The sequence below is a fragment of the Prinia subflava genome, chromosome 9 (genome assembly GCF_021018805.1).
Source record: "Prinia subflava isolate CZ2003 ecotype Zambia chromosome 9, Cam_Psub_1.2, whole genome shotgun sequence".
NCBI lineage: Eukaryota > Metazoa > Chordata > Aves > Passeriformes > Cisticolidae > Prinia > Prinia subflava.
Window position 1 is genome coordinate 22,030,289 of NC_086255.1, and position 24,334 is coordinate 22,054,622.

Consider the following 24,334-nt stretch of genomic DNA (forward strand, 5'->3'; position numbering starts at 1 on the left):
AAGAATGGGTTATTCCATTTTTGTGTTGCATTCCGAATAGACTTGCAAGATCAAAGAGAGGAAGGGACTCTCCTATTCTGCTACATGGTGAGAATTTAAACACATGAAGTGCAGGTCTGTGGTCCTTCATTTAAATGGAGTGCTGCTGTTGCCTACATTTTAAAAATAATGGATAGAAGTTCACTGTTTTTTTAAAGTTAACAAGTAAGTGCATAACACTGCCTGGTTTATAATGGGAGATGGAAGCATCTTGTAGCTAGGATGGACTGAGGAAAAGAGAGGGGTTAACTCAGAATTTTAGGGTTTAGTTCCTGTACTTGGAGAGAAGAAAAGGTTTGACTTTGTAACACATGGATATTAGCAAGCCATCAAATGTCAGGTGCTGGACTGTCAGGCAGAAAATAAACTGAGAGCTGTGAAGTTTATTTTTGCCACCTGTCACTCAAAAGAAGTGCTGCATATCGGCTGAGGGTTACATCCCACTTGGTCTTCCTTTTCTTCCTCCAACATCTAAATATCTTGCATCTTCTAATTTATCTATCTGTGCATGTAGAAGAACAGTGGGTAGCTTTGAAAGTGTTAGCATTGCTCTTTTGCTGTATGAAAAATAGATGAAACACACATTGCAGGGAAAAAATAACAAAATAGAGTAGATATCCTAATAAAAATTTTTATGTAGGGTAGTACGCTATAATTCATGTAGAAACATCTATGAAATGAGTAAAGAAGTCTGGCTCAGAAGTTGTTTTTGACCTTAAAACCTTTTGTCCTTCCATGTAGAGCAAGGGCCTCTTCTTTATGCTATGAGATAGCCACACTTGGCAGAGAAATCCATTAATTCTTCATTAGTTTCAGCCACAGCATTGAGAAAAATATTAAACATGAGATGAATGCATAGGGCAGAGGATTGCTGCCTTACATTGTCTCTTACATTTGGACTTGTGTTTTCTGCAACATGAATGATGACTCTTTTTATTAGGCTCAAGCTGTGCAACTAGCAGCTTGCTGATCACTTATTCCTTTAATTTCATCTACCTGAGATGAACCTTTCTAAATTATTTTGGTTTATATTGCAAATATCTTCTGCTTTGTGATTATAATGTTTCTATCATTTCAAGAAGAGCTCAGTTTTTTTTTTTTTTAAAGTTGATTTGCTCCTTAGGAATGGAGGGTAAGGCAACATTAAGCTTAAAATGAATGGATTTGTTTATTGCAGCTTTACCTTTGTGTCACCTGAAGCAGAGCATATTTTTTTGTTGTTGTTTTGTTTTCGTTTTGAGTCCTTTCATCCACGAAGAACGGGGATTAGCCTTTGGCTAAAGCAGTGCTTTCAGGCCCTTTCAGCGTTCAGTAACTGTTTACTTATCCAGGTATAAATGGGCAAGAACACGGTTAAAGCTCCCAGCTGCAAGGTCAGCTAGCTTTTTAGAATTCAGCCTCATGAGCTGCCCTGGCTGAGGGCTTGCTGGTATGAGCCATTAGGAGCCTGTTGCATGTAAGCTGCCCTTGTCGTACACAGAGCTGCACACGAGCCCCTGGTACCGAACAACGCGCCCTCGCGCCGTGCGGGGAACAAAGGCAGCTGGGCTTGTGATCAATGATCATATGATCCATTTACAGGGTGCAGGCTCAGTCAAGTAGAACTAGTAAATCATTAAATATTAACTCAACACCATTCCTGCTGGGCAGAACATCGCAATCTGATTTGCTCAAAGTTGCCAGTCATTGCTAGCAGCCTTTCCTGGTTGAACAATGAGCTTTTAAATTCATAAATTATTTTGAGATGCGTAAGACCCATTGCAAAGCACAGGATATAGTTCAAAGCTATAATGCATGGCAGAAAGTTAATCTGTTGAGCCAAAATTGTCTCTGAGGTAGCTAAAGCACTGGGACCATGCACACAATAAAATGATAGTAGCTGCTATGACTGTTGCATCAGGTACTTCAGGAGAAAACTTAAACTTACCTCAGATCAGAACATCATGTAAGAACGTGCTTAAATGCTGAGCTGAGAAATGAAAGCTACAAAGAAGTCCTCAGCCCTGACCAAGTGGTTTCCTTATGTTTTATTTTTACCAATTATCATGCAAAATTTATTGCTTTTAAAAAAAAAAAAAAGTAGTGCATTTCATCCAACATCTAGAATCAGCATTTTTTCTCGTTTTTATTATCTTGGTAATTTTTGTTTAAGTGGGGCTATTTCAGAAAGCAACCAAAGTGCATGGAAAAACCCCTCTTTTTTCATCAGTCATCTAATGATATTGGTTATTTGGGGAAATGTATTTTGGAGCCATATTAACTAGTAATAGATAGCCCTTGCTGTTTGAATGAGTATCCAGCATTCAGAGGGAATGTCTCCCTTGTTCTGTGAAGCTGGAAAAGTCTTCTTTTAAGAAGAACTCACTAAAACAATTGTAAGATTTTTTAAAACAAGCAGATTCCCTTCTATACATGGAAATGTAGAGAAAGGGAGTAGATGAGCTAAGGCTACAGTATTAAGAGTAGGAAAAAAACCAAAAAAGGATTCTACACATTCTACAAGATGAAAACCCAGTAGGTGAGCATTGGTTTCACTGAAAAGTCTTTTGCTTGCTTTAGCTCCGTGGTTCGTTTTGTCAGTGAATGTGAGCCTGATGAAAGAGGTTCTGCAAAAGCAGTCACGGTGGAAGGTGATGTTTGCCTTGTCATTTCAAATGGCTGAGCTGGGAAAGACTGTTTTCTATCTCCAGGTGTATTTCTGATATTCCTGTGTCTGTGTATGTTAACCTCAGAGGGGATGAGTTTGGATACAACTAAATATAACTTTAAAAATATATTTAAATGTGTAACAGGAGTTTTTCCCCCTCAGGTGAAAATTGAGGGTGAATTGTTCTTACATTAAATACCATTAAATACAGCAACCATTTCTTAATTGATTGTTTTTCTTCTTTCAAGATAGATAAGATAACAAACAGATTGAAAAAGCATCATTTTAGCTTCCTTCACCAGCACAGAGAAACACTTAGCAGTTTGGTTTCAGAGACATGCTTTATAGGAAAAAAGAAAATAATTTTAAACTTCATAGAGCACTCTGAAAAATAGGAGCTGGAAGAAAATAGGATGCAGAGGAATTTTACATATATAATAACATTTCAGACAGCAAAATGAGATAAATGATGGCAGAGTTTTAATCAAGTTACCATCTTAACCAACCTAGAACAGGTCATTTTTCTCTTATACTGATGTACTTGCAGTTCTGCTTAGTACAGATGCCTAAATCTCTGCGTGTTAACAGGGGAATAATTTACTAAATGATGCAACAGTTTAAGGATCATGAAAATGGGAATAAACTTAATTCTTTTCGTGTTCCAACAGGAAATTAATGAAATTATGGTAGCCCACAGGTGTCTAGCAGCAAAGGAGAGGCATATATCTTCCAGTCTCCTCAAGCTAAAACACAGAGAAGTGAGATTGTTAAAAAGGGACCATCTTTTGGGTGCTCCTCCTCGAGACCAATATGAAAGAGCAAATGTTAAACACTTACTTGCTACATAAATGGACATTTCTCAGTTACTCTTTGTGATGATTATACTCAAGAAACATTATAAATAACATCAAACTCAAAAATTCAATATATTTAACTATATAAATAGCTGACAACATTTTTTTTCCTGTTCTGCTGTACTGCACTATTAACATGTAATCTTCTGCCTGTGGAATCAACAGGGCTTTTGACTTCAGTTTTTTGGTTTAATGTTCACTATTAGGTGAGACAGTGGAAAAGAGGAAAGTGCAGTTTTATTGCAGTAATAAAGTATTTCTGAGTAATAAAATCGTATTGTAGCTAAAGTGCCAGATTCAGTGGAGGGGGGGGAAAAAGCATCTTTTAACATATAGGTACTTTAATGAGAGAGAATAAGTGAACTCCAGATGCAACAGTTGCATTTTAAGGAACTGAGCAGTTTCAGGTTTTTTTACATAACTTTGGTGGAGCAATTCCATTGCAAAGTGTAAAACTTTTGGTGCATCAGTCTGTTTCTAATAACTTAATCTAAATTTATGAGTAATAGAAAATGAATTGTGATGTGACTAGTCAAAATATGTCATCTTGGGTTTAACTCTGATACCTTATGCAGCCATAGAGATAACATTAGCAAAAAAGGTTATGTCTTTCCAAAAAGGTGGGTGCTGAGACCAGAGTCCAATGCTAAAAATACAGAATGATATGAATAATTTTTTTCTAGCATTTCTTCCACAAGTTTTAGAATAGCTGTAACTGGAAATAAATTGTTTTTTTAAATCTAAATGTCTGAAGATATTTGCCGTAATATTTATTTGTCATTCCACACCTGAAGCTGGATAACTGGAGCAGAGGAGACAGAGATATGAAAACTGGCTCTTTTAATTTTGTTTCATTATGGTGTCTGAGATTTTGTGGTTATAGAACAATTCACTCAGTATTCTAGAAAGTAGACATATATTTTCTACTGCAACCCCTATGTTCCACATGTCTATTAATAGATAAAGAAAAAATCCAACTAAACCAAACACAACAACAATAAACACAGGAAAACAGGAAAAAGTAACTCCATTAGAACAAGAAGGAATGGGCAGGAAGTTCTACATAAATATGAGGAAGAACTTTTGTAAGATGCAGGTGACTGAGCAGTGGAACAAATTGTCCAGAGACGCTGGGGTGTCTCCCTCACTGGAGATACTCAAAAGCTGTCTGGACTCAGTCCTGTGCCGTGTGCTCTGGGATAAGCCTGTTGGAGCAGGGAGGTGGGACCAGATGACCTTTCCAACCCCACCAGTTCTGTGGTTTTATGATTTTTGTAAGCATAGTGGAATAATTTTGGATCTTTTTCATCTTACACATTTATTGTATGCACTTGGTTGTACTCCAAACATGACTGCAAGCAGCTCTTGAAGTTACCCACTGTATAACCCAGGCTTATATTCTCTGTCTCTGTTTAAATTCAGTTCCTTGAGTAGTTTTACTTTGTCTGAAGTAATTCTGAGTTGTCTGCCTGGGGTAGCAGTATTGTTGCTACCCAGATTTTTATATGGAGTACGGAAAAGGAAAATATTCTTTCCACACCTTCTAGTTGCCCAGTTTAGTGATCCATCCTTCTATCTGTAAATTTCAGGGTTCCTTTGATGTTTCTAATATTGTGAAATGACAGTACCTCCAACTTCTGTGGACAGTGTGACAATTCACAATGTATTTGTTACATTCTGTCATTTTATGCTTTGTCTGAAAGTGTCATCTTATTGACAAGAGGCAGATTTGGCTGCAGGTGGAAAGAATGAGAGGCAGATGACAAGAGGAGGGGAGGAAAGATGTGTTCCTTTAGCCCATCTCTTTGGTCAGTGCAAGCACTGTTGGTAACAACAAGGACTTCAATTTGTATCTGTAGTATAATTATCAAATATGACATATATTATTTTGATTAAGGGGCTAGAGTAGTAAAAATTCAACGTGGCATACATTCAGTGAATAAAGTACCAGTGAACAGATTTATGTTGGTAAAGTAGACATGCTTCCGTGGAGATCAGGTTTTTGCCCAGTGCTGTGTAACCTTTTTATGAGGGAGATAAAACATAAAACAATTAGATTTCAGTAGACACATCTGATACTCTTTAGGGTATCGAGTAAGAGGGAAAATTTAAACATTATCATTGCACTTTTAGTGGTACAACAGCTACCAGAACACTGTGTTTAGATTTGGATAAGTCTATGGTTCTAGAAATGTTGATGGGACGTGGAAGACAGACTGGAGGGAACAAGGCAAATGATTTCTCAGAAGACTGGATGACAGGTTATGGTGAGAAATCCCAGGAAATTCTGCCTATCCTGGGTTGCCAAGGGGGTATGAAGAGTTGATCAAAGCACCTCAATAGTAGCACCTCAAGTGAACAGCAGCAGAAGGAATGAGATTCAGAGTTTCCATTTAATACGGGCAGTGGATAGGAGAAGAACCAGCTGTTGCAACTGAAGCTTACACACCCAGGGTAGAAAAAAAGAACAATTTTAATGGCAGTGCTGATTGTTGGGACAGATTCCCCAGAATTGTGACAGACTGTAGATAGATGGCAGTTTTTTTAGCCAAGACTGGAAGTGCTCAGTGCACGTCAACTGAGTAAGTAACCATGGTAACAGTGAAACCAGGAAAAGTTCAGCAGCCCTATAAATGAGCAGTTACCCTGTCTGACAAAAACCCCTTCTCCTCATCTCTGAATTGTACTATGTCCTGAAGTTTTACAAAGTTGGAGGAATGGTTTTTTGAGCTGAGGGATGAACTTTAAGTGCTTTCTAGATTTTATGGATAGGGACAACTAGTTAGAGCATTTCTTCAACTGGGGCATAGAAGCCTCTTGAAGAGACAGAACCCAATGCACTTTAGGACTGTATTTACTAAATTCATCACCTCAAAGAAGAAAACCTCACTTAACAGTATTTCATTGAACTCCAGAGGCCAGATTGAACTCCAAACGTCCACACACAGAGCTTGGAAAACACGTTTTGAGATAAATCAACTCTCCTGCTGTTTTTTCTCTCCTCTCATTCAGGGTGAAGTGTCCTTTCAAGTGGACATTAATTATTAATAAGTCCACGAAAAATAATTATAAAAATTAGTTAGGTTAGCTATGTTATGCATTTATCTCCCACTTGTTAGGCATTTCTGATATATAAACATGAACAAGAAGTCTCAGACAGGTCTGAACTACTTTATGTAGGATATTATTTTAGAGTTAAGAAAACCTAAAGCAGACGTGCTGTGACAGTGTTTTGCTATACCCCAGTGTTGTGTTTTTAGAAAACTGGAGTTTTAACAAATTGATATAATTATATGTTCCATAACTATTTTGATTGCCTTTTCCTTTTTGTAGTGTCCAGTGTTTTCCACTGGTTTCTTTTGATTCACCAAAAAGTATGGAAAACGTATACTGATGGAGTTCTGCTCTTTTGTAGTTTAATGCCTTTGTGTATGATTCCTTATCTCTCATGCATTCATTTGTGAAGATCCTAAAATTAATTCCTGTTCCTGTGGTTAAACATTTCCATCCAGAGATTTTTTCTGTTTTTTAAGCAGATGCTTTACAAATTATAAGATATTGATTAATCACATCCTTTATATCCCTAAAATTTCAGTGTTTGTATTCTGAAGTTATAAGGTAAGGCCTAAATGTTCTTTTTGAAAAATTTTTAAATGTGGCTGTTGCATTGCTTTCTTGTGGCTGTCCACTGTGGAAACAAACCTGAACATAGATACACTTGTAAAATCATCAGCTTTCAAGACAATTTTACATATTGAGAGACAGTAGCTGAAAAGACACAAGAGCTAAAGTGTATCTTTCATACGTGCTGGGTCGTCTGTCTGGGACAGAAGTCATCACAGAAGAGGGAAATCTCTGTACAAACGTATGAATAGTTCTCCCTGGCAGGTCTCAGGCCATGGCAGGGACTCCAGTTCTTCTAACTGGGATGCAGAGGTAAAAACCCTCAGAAGATATTGTTTCTGCCTCTTGATCCCTCCCCACCCACACACCTCAAACCATGGGAAGTTTACCTTCACTCAGGTCATCAGCTCTTCAAAGGAAGGCAGGAGAGGCAGAAGCAAGAAAGAGGCAGACCCAGAAAACACAGAATTATTGGTATTTTCCTTTTTTTTTTTTTTTTCTTTTCCCCGACAATGCTGTTGCTGAGTGGTTCTGATGGGGACATTACTGACTTCATCTTTGCCTCTTCTGTTTCCTATCTGCATGCTCAATTAAATATTATATTTCATTTATCTGGAAAAAGTCCCTTTAAAGGCTGCCACTATAGACCAGTGCTCCTATTCCTATTTTATTGTCTGATGGCTCTGATACTCTGGACTTGTATTATTGTGATCTGGGTTTTTTTCAGTTTACTGCTGACTAAAAGCATTTTAAAAGCCATTGGACATTTGACAAACACAGCAAATTGCTAGTACAAACAAATTCACCAAAATTATCCTTAGAAATATTAGTATGGATGTCATGTTTGAGTTACTCATATGACATTTTCTTACTGGAATTGTGTTTTAGTTTGTTTATTGGGGATTTTTGCTTGGTTTGTTTGTTTCTGTGAGGGTAGGGGAGGAGGGTGCCATAATTTTGTAACCTTTAGGATGTTGTGAAGGAAATAGGTTAGCTCCCACCACTGTAAGCAGTACCCACACTGGCTTTAAAATTCAAATGTTTCATTAGACTACCTTTTCCACTGGCAGCTTTCCTTACATTCTGAAATCCTTCAAAAAAACCCCACTATAGAACATGGAGCTATCACATAAAGTTGATTTTGTGTTTTCCCAGTCTCAAGCTACTTAGTGCAAATAAAATTTTGTGCCAGTCAGCCCGAGATGTGTTACAGCACTGTTAAAGCCCAGCCTGTTAATTACAAATGTTTTGCACTGTTAGGGTGATGCACAGATTTCTTGGAAATAGGTTTCCTTCAGCAGCATGTAGTTTTACAGTACAGTCAACAGAATGTTGCAGAACAGCAATTATGGGAATAAGGAGAATGCACAAGCGATTGGAGTGAACGCTTTAATGCTGATACATTTTTCCTGATAAAAGCAACTCAGATAAGAGGATATGCAAGTTATTGTAGCAATTAGTTTTTCTAAGATGTCTATCTATATGAAATGTTTCATGGTAGGGAGAAAAACCACAACTTTGTAGTAGAATGCAAAGTTTATTACATTTCTAGACTACATTATCCTTGTCAGCTAGATTAAAGCATTCTCCTAGTTTCTGTCCTATATTACCCTAACAAGTGAGGAAATAATGTAGTGTTGTTACAGGGAGTAGCTTATAAATTTTGACATAAGTGTGAGAGAAATCACTTGAAATGTGAGGCAACCAAGAGGAATAATTAGGAACAGCAGAATGATCTCAGTAATATGACAATAGTTTCTAAAGCACCCCACAGGATTGAAATCATCAGGTTTGCTTGACCTATATCTTTAATAATACAGCTCATTGCCCTTGTATTGAAGCTAGAGGGAAGGACAAAGTATAAGCTTTATCATGTTTTAGGAGAAATTGCAAAAAGTTTATTTATTAACACAGCACGAAATGGCCCATTTCTATGATTACCAAACAGGAAAGCAAGTTGGGCCACAGTTCACCACACAGAACACTTTATAGTCAGGCTTGGCTGGCAAAAAATATTATGTAACACTCAAATAAGATAAATGGCTGCATTGGCAGTGGAAATAACCTTCTGTTTAATTAGAAAATAAGAGCTGTATGGGACAATAAAAATGGTTACTGCTGCCCTCAGTCACTGTTTAATAAATATGGTCGTGCTGAAGATAATGCTAAGTGTTATTTATTTGTGTAATATCATGGGCTCAGTAATTGTTCATGTTCTTGATAGTTACCCTGCATGTACAATGAGTCCGTTTCGTGTTTTCTTTGTTTAATTTTTAAAAAGGAAAGAGGATTTTTTTTAAGCTGTTTTTAAAAGCTAAAAGCATGTTAACACTTCAGTGTTGCTGTGACCAAACCACTGGTTTTCTTAGCTTACCTTCAGGATAATTAAGCTTTGAAACTGAGTGTTTTATACTTTCCAGGCTGGATGGTCTATCAGCCTTGGATATGTTCCTACGTCTTTTAGAGGCAGCATAATTTGAATTTTCAGCTGTCCATTTAATTGTGGCTGTGTTCTGAATGAGTAGAGTCCTAAGGTCTGGTTTAGGATGGTTTTACCTTCCTTTGGAAGCACTAAACATGCAAATCAAGTCTGGCAAGGCACGGTGTGCAAGACTGAAGATTTCAGTGAACCTTCTCCCTGAAGGGAACAGTTTTCACTAGTAAATTGAGCAGCAAATTGTGCTATGTGCATATGTATCAAAAGTTTCCTTTCTCTGCAGAGCATGTTTATTGGATATGGACATTGTTCTGGGCTTCACCTCCTCAGGAACATACACATATTTGTCTAAGCTTGCCAGTAAAGCAGGGCATGGGATGCATTTCACAAAATATTTTTAACAGGCCTGGTATCCCAGCCCTATTGCTTTTGGGCATAATCTTTCTATTTCAAATCTACAGTAAGTACAGGGATTTGAAAAAGGATATCAAAGACTTTTCTTGGTTTTATCCAAAGGGATAATTCACAAGATGTTTCATCAACAAGCTTTAACCCCTCCTTCCTTCCCTACTTTCCTTCCCCCCCAAATGTGGACTGTGTGTCAAGAGGCAAAACAAAACAAAACAAACCCCCTTTTCTTCACACAATTCACTTTAAGCTTTAAAATCCTCCAAAATCCCCAATCTCCCTTTGCAGTCTGGTTCCCACTCTCCAGCTTTCCTCATCTCCCTCTGAAAGAAAAAAGCTCTTCTTTAAGGGACTGATAGGTTGTAGAGCGATGCTTAGCAACAACATTCCTGTGCCTTAAGTAGCTGCAAGCCCCTAGCTGAACCCTTTGATGTGACTGTCAGGGCAGATTTATTTTGTTTTAGCACATTGTCTACTTGTCCAGATGTATCAGGAGATAAAAAGGAGTCATGTTTACACTCTTTTTGGGAGGGGGAGGAGGCGAAGAGATGTAATTAAATCGCATTTTTGATGAATCTCTGAGAGATCGAGATGAAGAACAGAGGAATTGGCTTCAATATAGAGGGGAAACCCATTTGCCTGCCCTGACACCTGACATTGTAGGAAGATGAAGTGTAAAGCCATAGCACAATGTGTTGATTTGGTTCTGCTGAACCCTTTAACTTTGTGTTTTTTCATGTGGTGGTAGTTCACGAGAGTGCAGAAAGGCCTGTTACAGTAGCTGTTGTGCACCATAGAGTTTTTGCTGTATATGTATATATTTGTCCATGTTGAAAAAAAATGTGGTTTTCTCTATAATATTAGTGTTACAGATCCCATATCCTAGAATCTCTGGCTGTGGTAAGTGGCTGTCAATCAAATAATTAAAGAAAAAAGAAAAAATCTCAGTGAAATTGAGCCTTAGTGATCTTGAGTAAACAAGTGTGCAGTGTGAGGCAGGCCTTGCTGAATCCTCCAGGAGAACAAATACCAGAGATAAATCCATTTTTGTTTATTTGCTTTTAACTTGCACATTTAGCAACACCATTCTGAGCTCTATTAATAACCCGTGGTGTGCAGTGACAAGTCTGATTCCAGCATTCAGAATGCTGTGGGTATGCCAAGTGAATAAAATGCTAGTTTTAATCTGCTGTTACAAAAGTTACTCTATTTGCATTTTAAATAGGTTACACTGCAGCACCCCCTTCTGCTGACTGAACAGAGTGACAAGAGGTTTGAACTGCAATTCACTTCTATTCCCCCATGACAGAGTGAGGATGCCTTGAAAGCCTTTTTAACCTTCCAATTTCATAATTCCTTTGCCTTTTAAGTTAGGAGGTCAGCACAACTTAGCAACAGTCATTAAAGTACTGTTACCTCACACTTTTTAGGATCTAGCTTTCATTTTTTTCAATGTTTTCCATGCTTCCTAAAAAACTAAGGCAAGTAGCAATCAGAATGAATAGCAAAGCAAAATAAGTGCTCTAGCATTGCAAACATTTATGCCAGGCCTGTGAAATGTATCCATAGTTCTGCATTCCTCTGATTATCATTGGATGTGCTTGCAAGTGATGATATTACATTACTGATTTAATTTATGCAACAGTCTTGGAAGTTCCTGTCTGAAAAAGCAACTTAGCTTGATGATGTTTTCTTTGTTTTTGAAGACTCTGGGGGTATCAGATTGGAAAAGGAGGTGGAGAAGTTCGAGCTACCTTCTTTCAAAGTAAAGGGCTGTGAAAAGTAAGGATTTGCAGCATCATATCTAATGTGTATTTGAGTTCTGCCTCAGTGTTTGTATGCAGCTTATCTACTGTTGCTATGCCATAGCATAGCAGGAATCCTGGAAATTACTCCACTACTGCTATGTTTTGTTGCTGTGATGTAATTGGTTGAAAAATACTGCAGGAAACGACTGAAAGAAACTTGGGATCTAATACATTGTCAGTGTAATTCCCTTCACATTGGCTTACCTATGCTTTTGGTACCTTCTGTTGATGCTGTAATCTCTAAAATTTCCATATTACTCTTTCACCCCTTCAGAACTGTTGGACAATGAGTGAAATTCCATAAATGTCATGTTTGGATGTTGGTGAGGTGGAGTCTAAGAAAAAGGTTAGCATCTCCTAGCATCTCAAAATTCATTTTTGTGGTTCACTCGAAGAGGAACTTGAAAGAATAGTTGTCTATGACAACTCAGAATTCTCTAGCAATAGAGAATTGCAGAGTTTTGTGATTTGGGCTATGACAGACTCATTTGTAGTTTGTTTTATCCTTACACTTTATTTTACTACAGTGTGAGCCCATTGAATCCTGCACAGTGTAAATGAAATGAAGGTAGCATGTGTGTCCTCAGAATATGGAGGTAAAGATGCTGACAGAGAAATGTAAGGTAGGACGTATAATAAATGTTTGGATTTACTTTCCCAATCACAGATTAGGATTCAAGGCCAGCAGATTTTTCTCTAGTGTTTTATACTTCTCGGGGTCGTATGTTGAGTTCTTGATTTTCATTTATACCAAACTAAGAGATGAGAAAACATTAAGAAACTATTTTAGGGGTGAGTATGATTGGGCAACCTTGAGTTTATTTTGTAGTGTGGTTTGAAATGAAGTTGTTCTTATTTTAAAACCTAACATTAAGTTTTACAGTGAATAGATTGCTTGTTGGATTATATTAATGAGTATTACTTTCTTTCACTGTTGTGGGGCTAGCATGTTTAAGTTCTCCTTTAGGGACAGATTCTGTTAACTGCTGCAATGAGACATACTGAGCCACTTCAGCAGTAAGCTTCAATTTGTAAAAAATGAATATATTAGAATGTGGCATATGATTAGGGAGAGGTGGTAATAGTTACTTCCCTTCAACTCATTAAACTGAACCTGAGCTGAAGAATCTCTTGTATCCTTCTGCTTTTAAGTGTAAGAAGCTGAAATGCACTTTTTAAAAAGAGAAGGCAAATGCTGTGCAAGAAGTTCACTTTTTATCTAATGACCTTGAAAAAATATTAAGAGGCTGCTAAAATTCTTGGCTTTTGAGTGATATAAGTTGAAAAAGAATGGTCTTGGAAGTCAAAAAGCCTAACGGGTGTTTTTGTGTGCTATATGTTACAGTAGAACAAATCAATTCAGGATCCCTAGATGCAGTCGTTGCCTTGTGATTATATTTGTGTAAAGTCTTGAAGCCTTTGATCAAAGAAAGGCATTTGTGACTAGGTCTAATCCAAGCTCTTTAAGGTGTTTAACTTGCACAGGGGGGGAGGAGGTTGATAACAGCTGGGATTTAAATTTAGTTTTGCTGAACTTTTGTTTTGAAAGGATTTCTATTAGATGCTGCTTCCTTTTCCATACAGAAGATGGATCATTGAGTAAACCTAAAAGGGAAAGAGGATATGGGAGGAAATGGGTGGGGACTTGGAATTAATCTTCTGAAGAAAAATGTTTGATCAGCGGGTAGGAGAGTATGAAATCCTCTGATGTTGACAGCAGGCAACTTTCTGACTAGTGTGTGATTGACAACTTTGATGCTCCAGTGGGGAGCGAGTGTCCAGCCGTGCTCAGGCATCCTCTGTCTGTGGGTGGTAGTGTTAATAATGTGGCAACTGGGAAGATTAATTGTGGACAAGCAGCAGGATTACGATGAGGGCTTCACAGGTCTAAAAGGAACAGTGGTAGGAAGGCCTCTGATCTGTCAGCCCAAAAGGAAATTAGTTAGGGCAGGCTGGAGCAGGCTTAAAAAGGGAGGAGGGGGGGAGGGGGGAATGGAGTAATGGAAGAAGGGAAGCATTTAGGATATTAAGGCAAAATGAAGAGGATATTGAAAAAGGTCATGAGGGGATGGGACCAATGTTCTTGAAAGACCTTAATACACTGCATCCTCTTACAGTACATGCAGAGTTCAGTTTGTTTTGCAGGGAACTGCAGAGTGACTTTTGCAGTGGTTAGAGCTGCCCCATTAGGTAATACCTGTAACTTGTTTCTAGAAGAAACCCAAATTAAAGATTTTCAAGGATATGTAAATGCAAAATACATAGCAGAGAGTTTACTTAAGCTTTTTCTGCAAGGTACTAACTGCTGGGTGTTTTACTTCCCACCCCTTTTGGTAGAAGTAGGGATTTTGCCAATAAATTCTGCGTTACCATTAAAGAGGCCATTCATCATGCTTACTAATGTTATTAATCAAGATACACCACAGTACTCTTAAAATGAGATCATTTTGATAAATCATGTATGACATGAAAAGACTTTATTCCTTTTAAGTGCAATTTAGACTGTAATTTTTTTCCTCATTTATGATTCATGGGAGAAACATGGATAAAATTCCCTTGCACATTTACACCTTATCTTCAGTAATAATTCAAAGCTGCTCTTAGATGAAAATTCAAGAGCTGATTCACCAAAGCTGAATGCCAGCTCATTATTTTCTGGCATTCAGTAGTCCAAAAATAATGTCCATGCATTAGGTACTTTTCACAATAGTTGAATTTGGCTGTGCACCAGACGTATCGATTACACTCAATTAAGCCTAAATGCATAAGAATTATCTGATGTTCATTTGCATTTTTGATCCCTGCTTTCAACCTTGCAATTTAACATTAAGTAAAAACCAAAAGGTAAATTCAAGTGAGAAGTCATAATCTCTAAGAGAATAAGGGAATGCTTTGAATCTTAAGCTCCACTTCTTCTGTTAAATGAGAAAAATTCTCTTTCCTTTCTCGTTAAAGGTTACTGGAATTGGAAGGCCAACCAAAATACAAGATCACTGTTCTCCTTGTTGTCCTAATGTTACTGTAATAGTACTGTCCTAATTTGGCTTCTCTATTAGTAGCATCACATCTGAAAATAAGCTGCTAAAATATCTGGAATGAATATTTGCTAAGGTCAAAGTCATACTCTTGATTATAGCTGAAACCCTTGTAATATTGATTAGACTTAAAAGTTCAGAAGTGCTGGGGTTTTTTTTTGTTTACTCCTATGTTTAGAAATGTAATAATGAATTTTCTAGTAGAGAGGTATAATTTTGGATAGCAGAGTCATTTAAATTTTTCTTTCTCAAACCATGATTCAAAGAGGATTGGCTTGTCTGAGTTCCCCCTTTGCTTCCCTCAACAGCTGAAATATTTGAAGGAACTTGTGTGGTTGCCAAAAATAGCACAGCATTTTTATTTTTGAATCATTGGTCTCTACAAATTTGTTTTGATACAGCAGATGTACAGTATGTCCTGATACTACACATGATGTTCCCTTACTACTACCATCCAAGTATTGCATTTTTTATTCCTTGAAAAGTGGAATTCAGGGATTACACAAATTTGCTTTTTTTTAAAAAAAATTATTCTAATTAGATTTCTCCACTCTTGAGAGCTGTTCGTGTGTGGCTGACAGTTTTCTTCTAAATGGGTTATTTTTTTCCCATTAAAGTGACTCTAATTTATGCTGGAGGTTTAGCAAACTCATGGTTAAGTCTGCTTGGCTGTGGAGCAAGGAAGTTGGGAAATCCCATTCCATCAGGAACAGCCTCCTTTCCTGGTAGGGATGCTGTGCCACCTCTTGGTTTTCCAGAACAGCCCAGTGTGTTGAGGTGGGTGACAAACCCCAGCCAGCCCATTTGAACCCTCTGGCTGAGCTCCCAGCTGGGGAGGGGAGAACCAGGCTGGCTGCACTCTGCCATATGGAGTGCTCCACTTGGGGCCTGCTTTTGCATATTTTCTAGTCTCTTTATCCCTCCTTTCACTCTTCATCACTTTTTTCTTTTTTTTTTTTTTTTTTTTTTTTCCCCTGGCTCTATGGTTCCTAAGTTCATAGAAAAGCAAATGTATTGCAAATAAAATTGTTCTTACTCGACCATTCCCTAGGATTGAATAGGTAAAGATTTGGTGTATTGTTGCCCTCAAATTTAGTTTTTGATGTTTTGTTGTGGATTTTTTTTGGTTGGTTGTGGGTTTTTTTCCCCCTGCTTCATCTTCTACAATGCCTGCAATTTTGATGAACATGCTTTGCAGATCTGGTACTCTTTTTACAGTCCATCTAGCACCAAATACAACAATTTGGACAAAATATACAGGTTAATACGAAAAGTGGTACCCCAGTTTAGAAAGTGTTTGGTTATGTGCATAACAGGGGGGCTGTGAGTAGTCTAACTTTGTCTTGTGAGTCTTAAACCACGTACTATGATATACTGCAAAACTTGGGTGACTTGGAGGTTTACAAAACTACAAGCTGCTTCTGTAATAATACTGCTAGAATTCCTTTACTGAGTCATTCTGTGGCCTGTTCCTATAAAATTGAAGCTACCAACCAGTTTAAACAGCTTTCTTCAAAGCTACTGGTATGTAGTTACTTTCCATGCAAGAAGAACTTCTGATGCATGTGTCACCAATCCTTGAAGACATAACTGCCACATGTCAATGCTGTCACTGTCACAATGTTCCTGTGAATATGAGGAGTAATGCAATCTGTACAAATCTCCTTGGAAAATAGCTTAGGGCCAAATGTCAGTATGTGGTAGGGAAAACAAATAGTTGTCTTTCTGCTGGTGCCCAGGCTTACTCAGAAACATGATTTGGAACTTGAGCCAGTGTTTGTGCAAAACAATCCTAACCCTGGATGATATTCCATAGAATTAAAGTTGCTCTAACTGAATGCTTAGCTCAAAGGTAATGAAAACTCTTCTATATTTGACAGGGAATTATATACTGTACATAAAATAACAGAAAAACACCAATAAACAAACCCTCTGTTCTTGCATTTCCAAAAATTGGAAATAAAGCTAAATTGCCCCTTCACTCCAATATCCCTTTTAGAAGCTCTTGAATTTTGCTCACTCAGTGGTATATTGCTGAAATGGCAAAGTCTCTTCCAGTAATTTTAGGAAAAGCTATCATCAAGCTGTCAACAGTCTAAATTGAGATTAAAAGTACCAAAGAGAAACCTTCACTATTATCAGAGTCCCAAATAAGTACACTTGAATAGGCAGATAGCATCTAAAGTGTACAGTATGAGACCACTTATTCTTCCAGTTTTTGAGTGATTCACAGGGATGAAGTCTGATGTTAAATAGTGATGTTTTTCTCCTTTTCTTACCCAGAACTACTCGACCCAAAGGAAACCTGTAGCTGTGAACAGATGCCTGTTCTTGGAATTAGTTTCAAATATCACATAGCTGGGTGTAAAGGGTTTCTATCTCTCCCTCTGACATGTTATGTGCCCTTGGCTCGTATTGGTCACCAGAGAGATTTCCAATAATTCATAGTCCGGAGTAGATTGAGCTGCAGGTTTGCAGTTCACCAAAATCAAGGTATTATTCACTCTGGCTGAAGGTGAGAGTTATGTCTGTAGCAATGTGTCTCAGAAGAAGAGGTTCCCTGAAAAGGGTTTATTATCACTGGTGAGTCAGCAGAGGCAGGATATTCTCTATTTTTATCCATATCCGATAAGTAGCATCTTTGCTGTGTAGGCGAACTTGTCTCTGTTAAGTCCTGTTAAGATGTTTGTTTTGGTGCATGATGCATCTTCATGTTGTGACCTGATTTTTCCTAGGGACAAAAACGGGATTATAGCTATGGTCTGACATACAAATTGATGGCTGGTCTCCAAAAGCAAAAGCTTAGTATGCTAATCTAGGCAGTCACCTCTTAACATGTTATGTACGATCATTTAGGAGTCCAACAGCTGCAACAAGGAGGGTTTTTAAGCTGCAGCTTTTAACAAACTATTATCGTGATAAAATTTCATTGTTACAGATTTCTGATTATTGTTCTTGGATTCGGTCTGGTAATTAAGATTTGAATCGGTTTTTATGCTTTTTCTTCCCCAAAATACTGTAGTCCTATTTCATATTTTTATATTAACCAGACCTTGGAGAGCTGGGGGTTCATAAATTTTGAGGATATGTTCAATTATAAAGTAAGTAAGATAGAGGTGGATTCCTTGATTGGCTTTTGCAGCTTAGAAGTCAATACATCATTAGGGAACAAACTGCACAGAAGATAGCAATTATTTTCTCAAGACTCCCTTTAGTGAATTATCATGAGATTCAAGAAATAGTTTGACTTTAGTATTTTTCTTTTTATTTGTTTTATTTTTTCTATCAGAAATTATCATGTAACTTTCAGTGAATGCTGTCCTTTGTGTCTTCTATTTAAACTCTGTATCTGAAACTGGACATACCACTACAGTGTCACCAATCTAAGTGAAACTAAACTTTAAAAACTGAAAATCACTCATATTCACCAACAAAATCTTTTCTTTTCATGTCTCCTAACAATGCAACACTGCTGTTCTGTAACTAAAAAGCAAGATGGTAAATGTGGCTTGTTTTAGCTTTATATTTTTTTGATATATCTTTACTTCAGCTGAAACATCCAATGGAATGAAGATTAGTTTACTGTAAACCATAGCTCTTCAGTCTAATCTTTTAAAATTGGAATCATAGGATCTTGAGACTTATTATGGAGAAAGATTTGGGCTTCTTCTCCCTTAACATTTTGCTTTTAAGTGTTCTAGGCAAGATCTCTTGGATACTTATTTTTTTTATTAGACTTCTGGTGTGGGGTTTAAGTGTTTATTGTTAGCAATTCTATATACTTGTACACTTTTTTTGCATTATAGGCACTATAATTTTTAATAGATATCTTCATTTAACTCATAGGGCAGTGGAATGAGAAAATCACTTCAGACTTTTTTCTTTAGATTTGAAAAGTACAGTATCTTAGCCCAACTTTCTCTTTTTTGTCTTCTTTCTTTCATGTGGACTCACCCATAATTTCCTTTAGGTAAATATTAATCTGTTTCACCAAGAGGAAAATTTTTAGCATTGCTGAAAGATTTCCTGACAAAGATGGTAATTTTTTTTCTTAAGCTGTCAGCTGCATGCCAATATTTGTTCAGCAATGATACATAATGTCATTGTGTAAACTCCTGTGAGTACAGCAACCTTGAGGAATCACAGGCAGCCCTAACAAACCCAGTGGATCCTTGGCGGCCGGCGGCTCCGCGCACCTGTAACCACATCCACGCTCACCCTGCAGGCGCGTCCGCTCTGCCTCCTGCCTGACCTGCACTCAGAGCCCTGATGGTGTTTGTTTTGTCACACAGGCCCCCAGTGCTGCTGCCTCTGCCTCTCCAGAGATGCACTACACGCCTCTGCCCTCTGGATCCAGAGACCTCACCAACCACAGAGGTACGTGCTACGCTGCGTTGGTGCGAGCTGCTGCAAGGTGCTGAGCTTTGCTCTGAGGCATCCCTGCTTTAGTCACTGCTGCATTTCACTCTGCAGAGATCCCTGTGCCTTTCAAGCGCTCCATGAGAAAACCATACCTGTCAAGACTACAGATTTTTACTCATATTAAATAGGATTTACAGGTAGTCTACCGGGAAAGCAAATAAATCTATGGATAATAACGCTCAATGATTTTTTTGTGTGTGTGAGAGAGAGAGAAATGTAAAGAGATTAGAGTACTTAAACATTGCTAAGTAGATGATTACATGCAGCATTGGTAATTTTGAGAGCATTTGTAAACTTTCTAATATTTTTAAAGTGAGAGCTTTTTGGAAGTCTAGAAATTTAGGACTATAATTTTGAAATGTTAACACGTTTTCATTGCAATAAAAAGGGATTCTTCTCTGTTTTTTAACATTAAAGGTGCATCAATGTTCAATTTCCTTTTTCATCAATCCTTAGAACTTAAAAAAGCACCTTGGGCAAATTCACAAATTCCTTCTGCATACCTATGAAACACAAAAATCAGGGAACTGGTGAAAGGCTGAAGCAGTCAGGAGGGGTGCATTCCAAGTTTTTTCACTCTTTTTCAAAAAGGAAACTTTGCAGCACTTTTTCAGCTTGAAACCAGAGCAATAATCCTTTCATTTATTTCCCACATTACCCATTGATTCTACATTGATCATGTAAACCATTTGTGTAGAGGCAGGTTTTGTTTGGGATACCAGGATCAAAGTCAGCCTTATACTTATGGTAGCTTGATTTTAATGTATGTTCAAATTCTGCAGCACTACAGAGGATGGCAGGAGCTTTAGTAGAATTCCATATTACTTGAAACCTTCTGGAAGAATCGGGCAGGTGATTGCACCCGATGAAAGATCTGTGATTCAGGTGTGAGGAATGAGGAAAGCAGCTGATTGGAACTTAATCTGTCGCAGCCTGTGTCACTGCTGTTGTGCTAGAGCTGAGGATGAGTGTGAAGCTACATCCTGGTGTAGATTGCTGTGGTGCACTGAAACCTGATGTCCTGGAGGTGCTGTGGGTGCATTGTATTCCAGCAATGAGCTCATGTACAAACTGATACTTTTTAAACAGAAAGGACCAATCAAAATCTTGAATTTGAGCATACACCTGGACTTCAGGGATTTAAAAAAACCTCTCCCCCCCAAAAAACCTGCAACCCAGTGCCCTTCCTCTCCACCCTCCCTCCTCCCCCCATTCCCAAGATAAGTAGCTTTGATTTTCAGATAAACATGTGGCCTTTGAGGCTGGATTTCTGGTGTTGGATTAAATGGCTAGGGTTTGCTAACACAATAAATAGAATGATAGAATCTTTAAAAATACCTGAGTTCTATAAAAATACTTTAAAAGTACCTTTAAAAGCCAGGTATCCTCAGATTTTTTATTTAGGTGATAATTTTATTTAGGTGCAAGAGTGGCTTCATGGCTGTTATCTGACTTGACAAAAGAAATGCCAGTAGTGTTGAGCATCAAAAGCTGTGTGCCTGCATTACTGATTGACTCCTCCTGCAATACAGCAGCTGTGTGGCTGCAGTAGGTGTTGCAGACACGTTCAGCAGGTGTTTCTTCAGAGCAGGAGCTTGCCAGGCTCCAAGTACCTGCTGTCCTCACCAGGGTTTCAGAATGCCTGCCCTCCTGCCATGAAAAGGGAAAATTATATTTCCCAAATCACCAACTTTCTACCCTTAGCAGTTCACATAATTTTTATTACTTCTGTCTTTACTCTTCCCAGAAATATTCAGCTCTGCATGCTAAATATGCAGCACATTTCCTTGTGATTAAGCACAGTTATAAATAAAGTGAATGGAGGAGAGAGTGTCATCCAAAGAAAGGGTAAAATTGGTCCTTAAAGAGACATTGTTATCATGATTTGATAAATTGATATGTGTGCGTGTGTGTGTATATATATATATACACACATATTCACAGGGAAAAAATTAAGGACGCTTCGCAAAATTCCAGGTGTTGGCAGAACCAATTCCAAGTTTAGAACAACCTGCTGGCAAGGCCCATTGCCTCAATCAACTTCTTTTATACAAAGAAACATTTTGAAGTTCACAAGCCCATAAAAGATTAATTGCAGTCAATAGAAAAATCTCCAAGGAAAGAATGAAATACTTAAGCATGCTATTTTAGGTTCTGAATATCTTCAATTTTTTTCTTCACGGAATGCTTTCAGTGTTGTAAAGTAGAATTGAATCAGCTGTTGCATATGTAAATATTGGCGGTTTTCAATGCATACTGGAATGAAGAATGCTCTAAGTTTATGAGTGTAATTTGTCCCTGGAGAAACTTGTTTACCAGAGTCCTGAAGTCTGGCAAATGGTTTGGTGCAGCTGTAGATTGATTTTTGGGGCACTGGGAGGGGGAGCAGGAGCAAGCTGGATCTGTTTGATTGGTACCCTTTCACTTGGACATTTCTCACTCTGTTTAGCTATGATTTGTTACAGGGAGAACAAAACCATGCAATTATGTGTGGGTTGCACCATGTGTCTTACAGCTTTTGTGTTCCTGCATGCAGTATGGAATTCCCAGTCGGGATCTGGTCCTACAGGCTGGCTCCATATTTTGTACAGATAACTTCAGGAATGGTGAAAATCTCACTCACCCTTTCAAAGCCCCCAGAAACAGCGTATGACAGTGTGATGTCAGCATGGAATGATATGGAATGATCATTGCAAATATTATATCAAGTGTTATGATGCTTGATTATATAAATACATGAAGAGAGAAATAAAAACTGCATCAAGTTTTTAAGCTTTAGAAAATTTTTCCATTGGGCAAGTTGTTTTCCCTTATATTAGAGTGTTGCTTAGACCTGCTTTTCTAAGTTAAACCTCACCTCAGTCCCACTGTTCATATTTTTCAGTGAAAAATCTACAGGCCTTCTGTTGAGATTTTGGGCATCTGACAGCAATATGACTTGATTCTTTATGTGATCTAATTGCTATCCTATTAGACAAGGCTTCGAAAGTGATAATTTTATAGCTGGCTGGATTTTTTGTTTTGATTCCAAAACAATGATCTCAAACTTCTACGGGTCTTTGTTAAAGTAGGATTTTGTATTTTACTTTATATGGATTTAGAACCCTATGATTTACTTGTGGGAAGTTTGTGCAGTTCTCTTACCTAGTTAAAAGAAGTGAGTTCGAAGACACAACCTCCTGTCATACAAAGTGCTTCTTTTGTTTCTATTGTTCTAGCTTTCAAATTTTCTGGTGAAATAAAATACATAAGCCTCACATTCCTGTCTGCTTTTTCAGATCTACCTTTAGGGAAAAAAAAAAATCAAACAGAACAGTTACTTATTGTTGTTTTTAAATAGAAATGGCAATGCTCTCATCACAAAAGTGATGAAATGTAGTGGCTTTTAGAAGAAATTGGCCCAAAAATTTGGGAGCTTTTGTGATTTTTTTTTTTTTATTGGTTTGTATATATGGCCCAGGTATCCTTCTGTTCCTTATTGATAATTTATTAACTGGGTACATAACTTAAAATAGAAATTTCAGTTCTTAACGTAGGTGACATTGATGAAAAATAAATTTTAAAATCATAATGTATTTGTAAGGATAATTTGTCTGATGTGTGGAAAAAGGCCCCTCACCCTTCTCCCCACTCAGACTGTATATTTGTTTTTTTTTATAATGGCATCCTTGCTAAGGATATGCGTTTGTGTGTAAGCATCCAAACTCAAATTGCCTTCTAAAAAGAACAGTGCTTTCCAGTTGATGGGGAAAATAGTAATTTATCATTCTATCTCTTCAGAAGCAATATCACTAAATCATGGCTATCATGAAAATTTCCTTTTCCCATACAAAAACATGTGCTGGATGCCTTTTGTATAAACAGTTATTTTATAACATTGTCTGTTACCTGATTTACTTGAAAACATATTAGTTTGCCAAAGCCATTTAGTTTCCAGTAACAATTTACAGATGACTCCTCCTTTTCTTGTGCTCCTGTTTCTGGGAAAAACCAGTGGTAAGTCTGCCCCATAGCTTACTGGTAAAAGGAAGAAGAAGCAGTTTCCATTAAAAACTAAGCTTGTATTTATGTAAGTAGGTTTTAGAACCTTAGCTTGGGTTTAGGCCAAGGTTTAATGGTTCTAATCTATTATGACTTGTAACAACTTTCTGCACAAACCCACTGTCCTGTTTTGGTGTCCATACAGTTAATTATCCAGGAGTTCTGGTATGTGCAGTTGTTACATTGTCTGATGTTTGAATGATGAGTGCCCCAATGAAAAACTGCTGTTTATTCTACCAATATGTTTCAGTCAACTGACAGATGTGTTTTCTTATTTTATGATCTGATCTTGAAAGTTTTCAACTCCATTCGTGTCCCATGCCCAGAAATCCAAGAATAGAATGTTTTGAAGCTTCTTATTAACCTTCTAAAGGTAATTTTACAGAGCCTTTTTGAACAAAGGAAATGAGAGGTTCCTTTTGCTCTCAGTTCCTCTTCGTCTAACAGAGTTGTGCTGAAGGTTTCTTTTGGAATAAAGATCTTTCCAAACTTTCCCATTCTTAAGCAAGCAGTTGTATGTAGACATATAATCTGTTAGAGAGAGAGCTGAACTTGCAGTGTTTCCTTCTTCTGTGGTCATGATACTGTGCTACTGTACCCAGAGTATTCTGCATAGCAAATTGTCACTCATGACCGGTATGTTCACACAAAATTCCTACGGATTGGTTGTTAGGGCTTGAAAAGCATCTGGTGGCTTTGTAGGAATTTAGATAAATACTAGATCAAGATAAAAACGTATTACAGAATGCACAAGGGTTTAGCCATCCAGTTGGGTAGGAATTCACAATCCAGTACCTGTCAAAGGACATCTACTGCTTTCAAAATCTGGTGTTGAAGGAAAAAAGTAGAAATTTTGGAGAGCCAGAGGGAGTAATATAATTAAAGTGATTATCCTCCAAGGATCTACCTGTTTTGTCTCATTTTGCTCACCCTGCTCATACATTTTAAATATTCTTAGTTTCATATGGAACTAATGATCAAGCCTTCTGGAATTAGGTCTAAAGTTTTAATGTAATATT

At 37.6% G+C, this 24,334-nt stretch overlaps 1 protein-coding gene across 1 annotated transcript in view; it reads left to right on the forward strand.

Moving 5' to 3' along the window:
- LRMDA (leucine rich melanocyte differentiation associated) overlaps positions 1-24,334 on the forward strand; it is a 610,097-nt gene that overhangs the window by 494,886 nt on the left and 90,877 nt on the right. Inside the window, exon 6 of the mRNA XM_063405909.1 lies at positions 19,145-19,229. Within this exon, the coding sequence (XP_063261979.1) occupies positions 19,145-19,229 (85 nt within the window). The remainder of the gene's footprint in view (positions 1-19,144; positions 19,230-24,334) is intronic.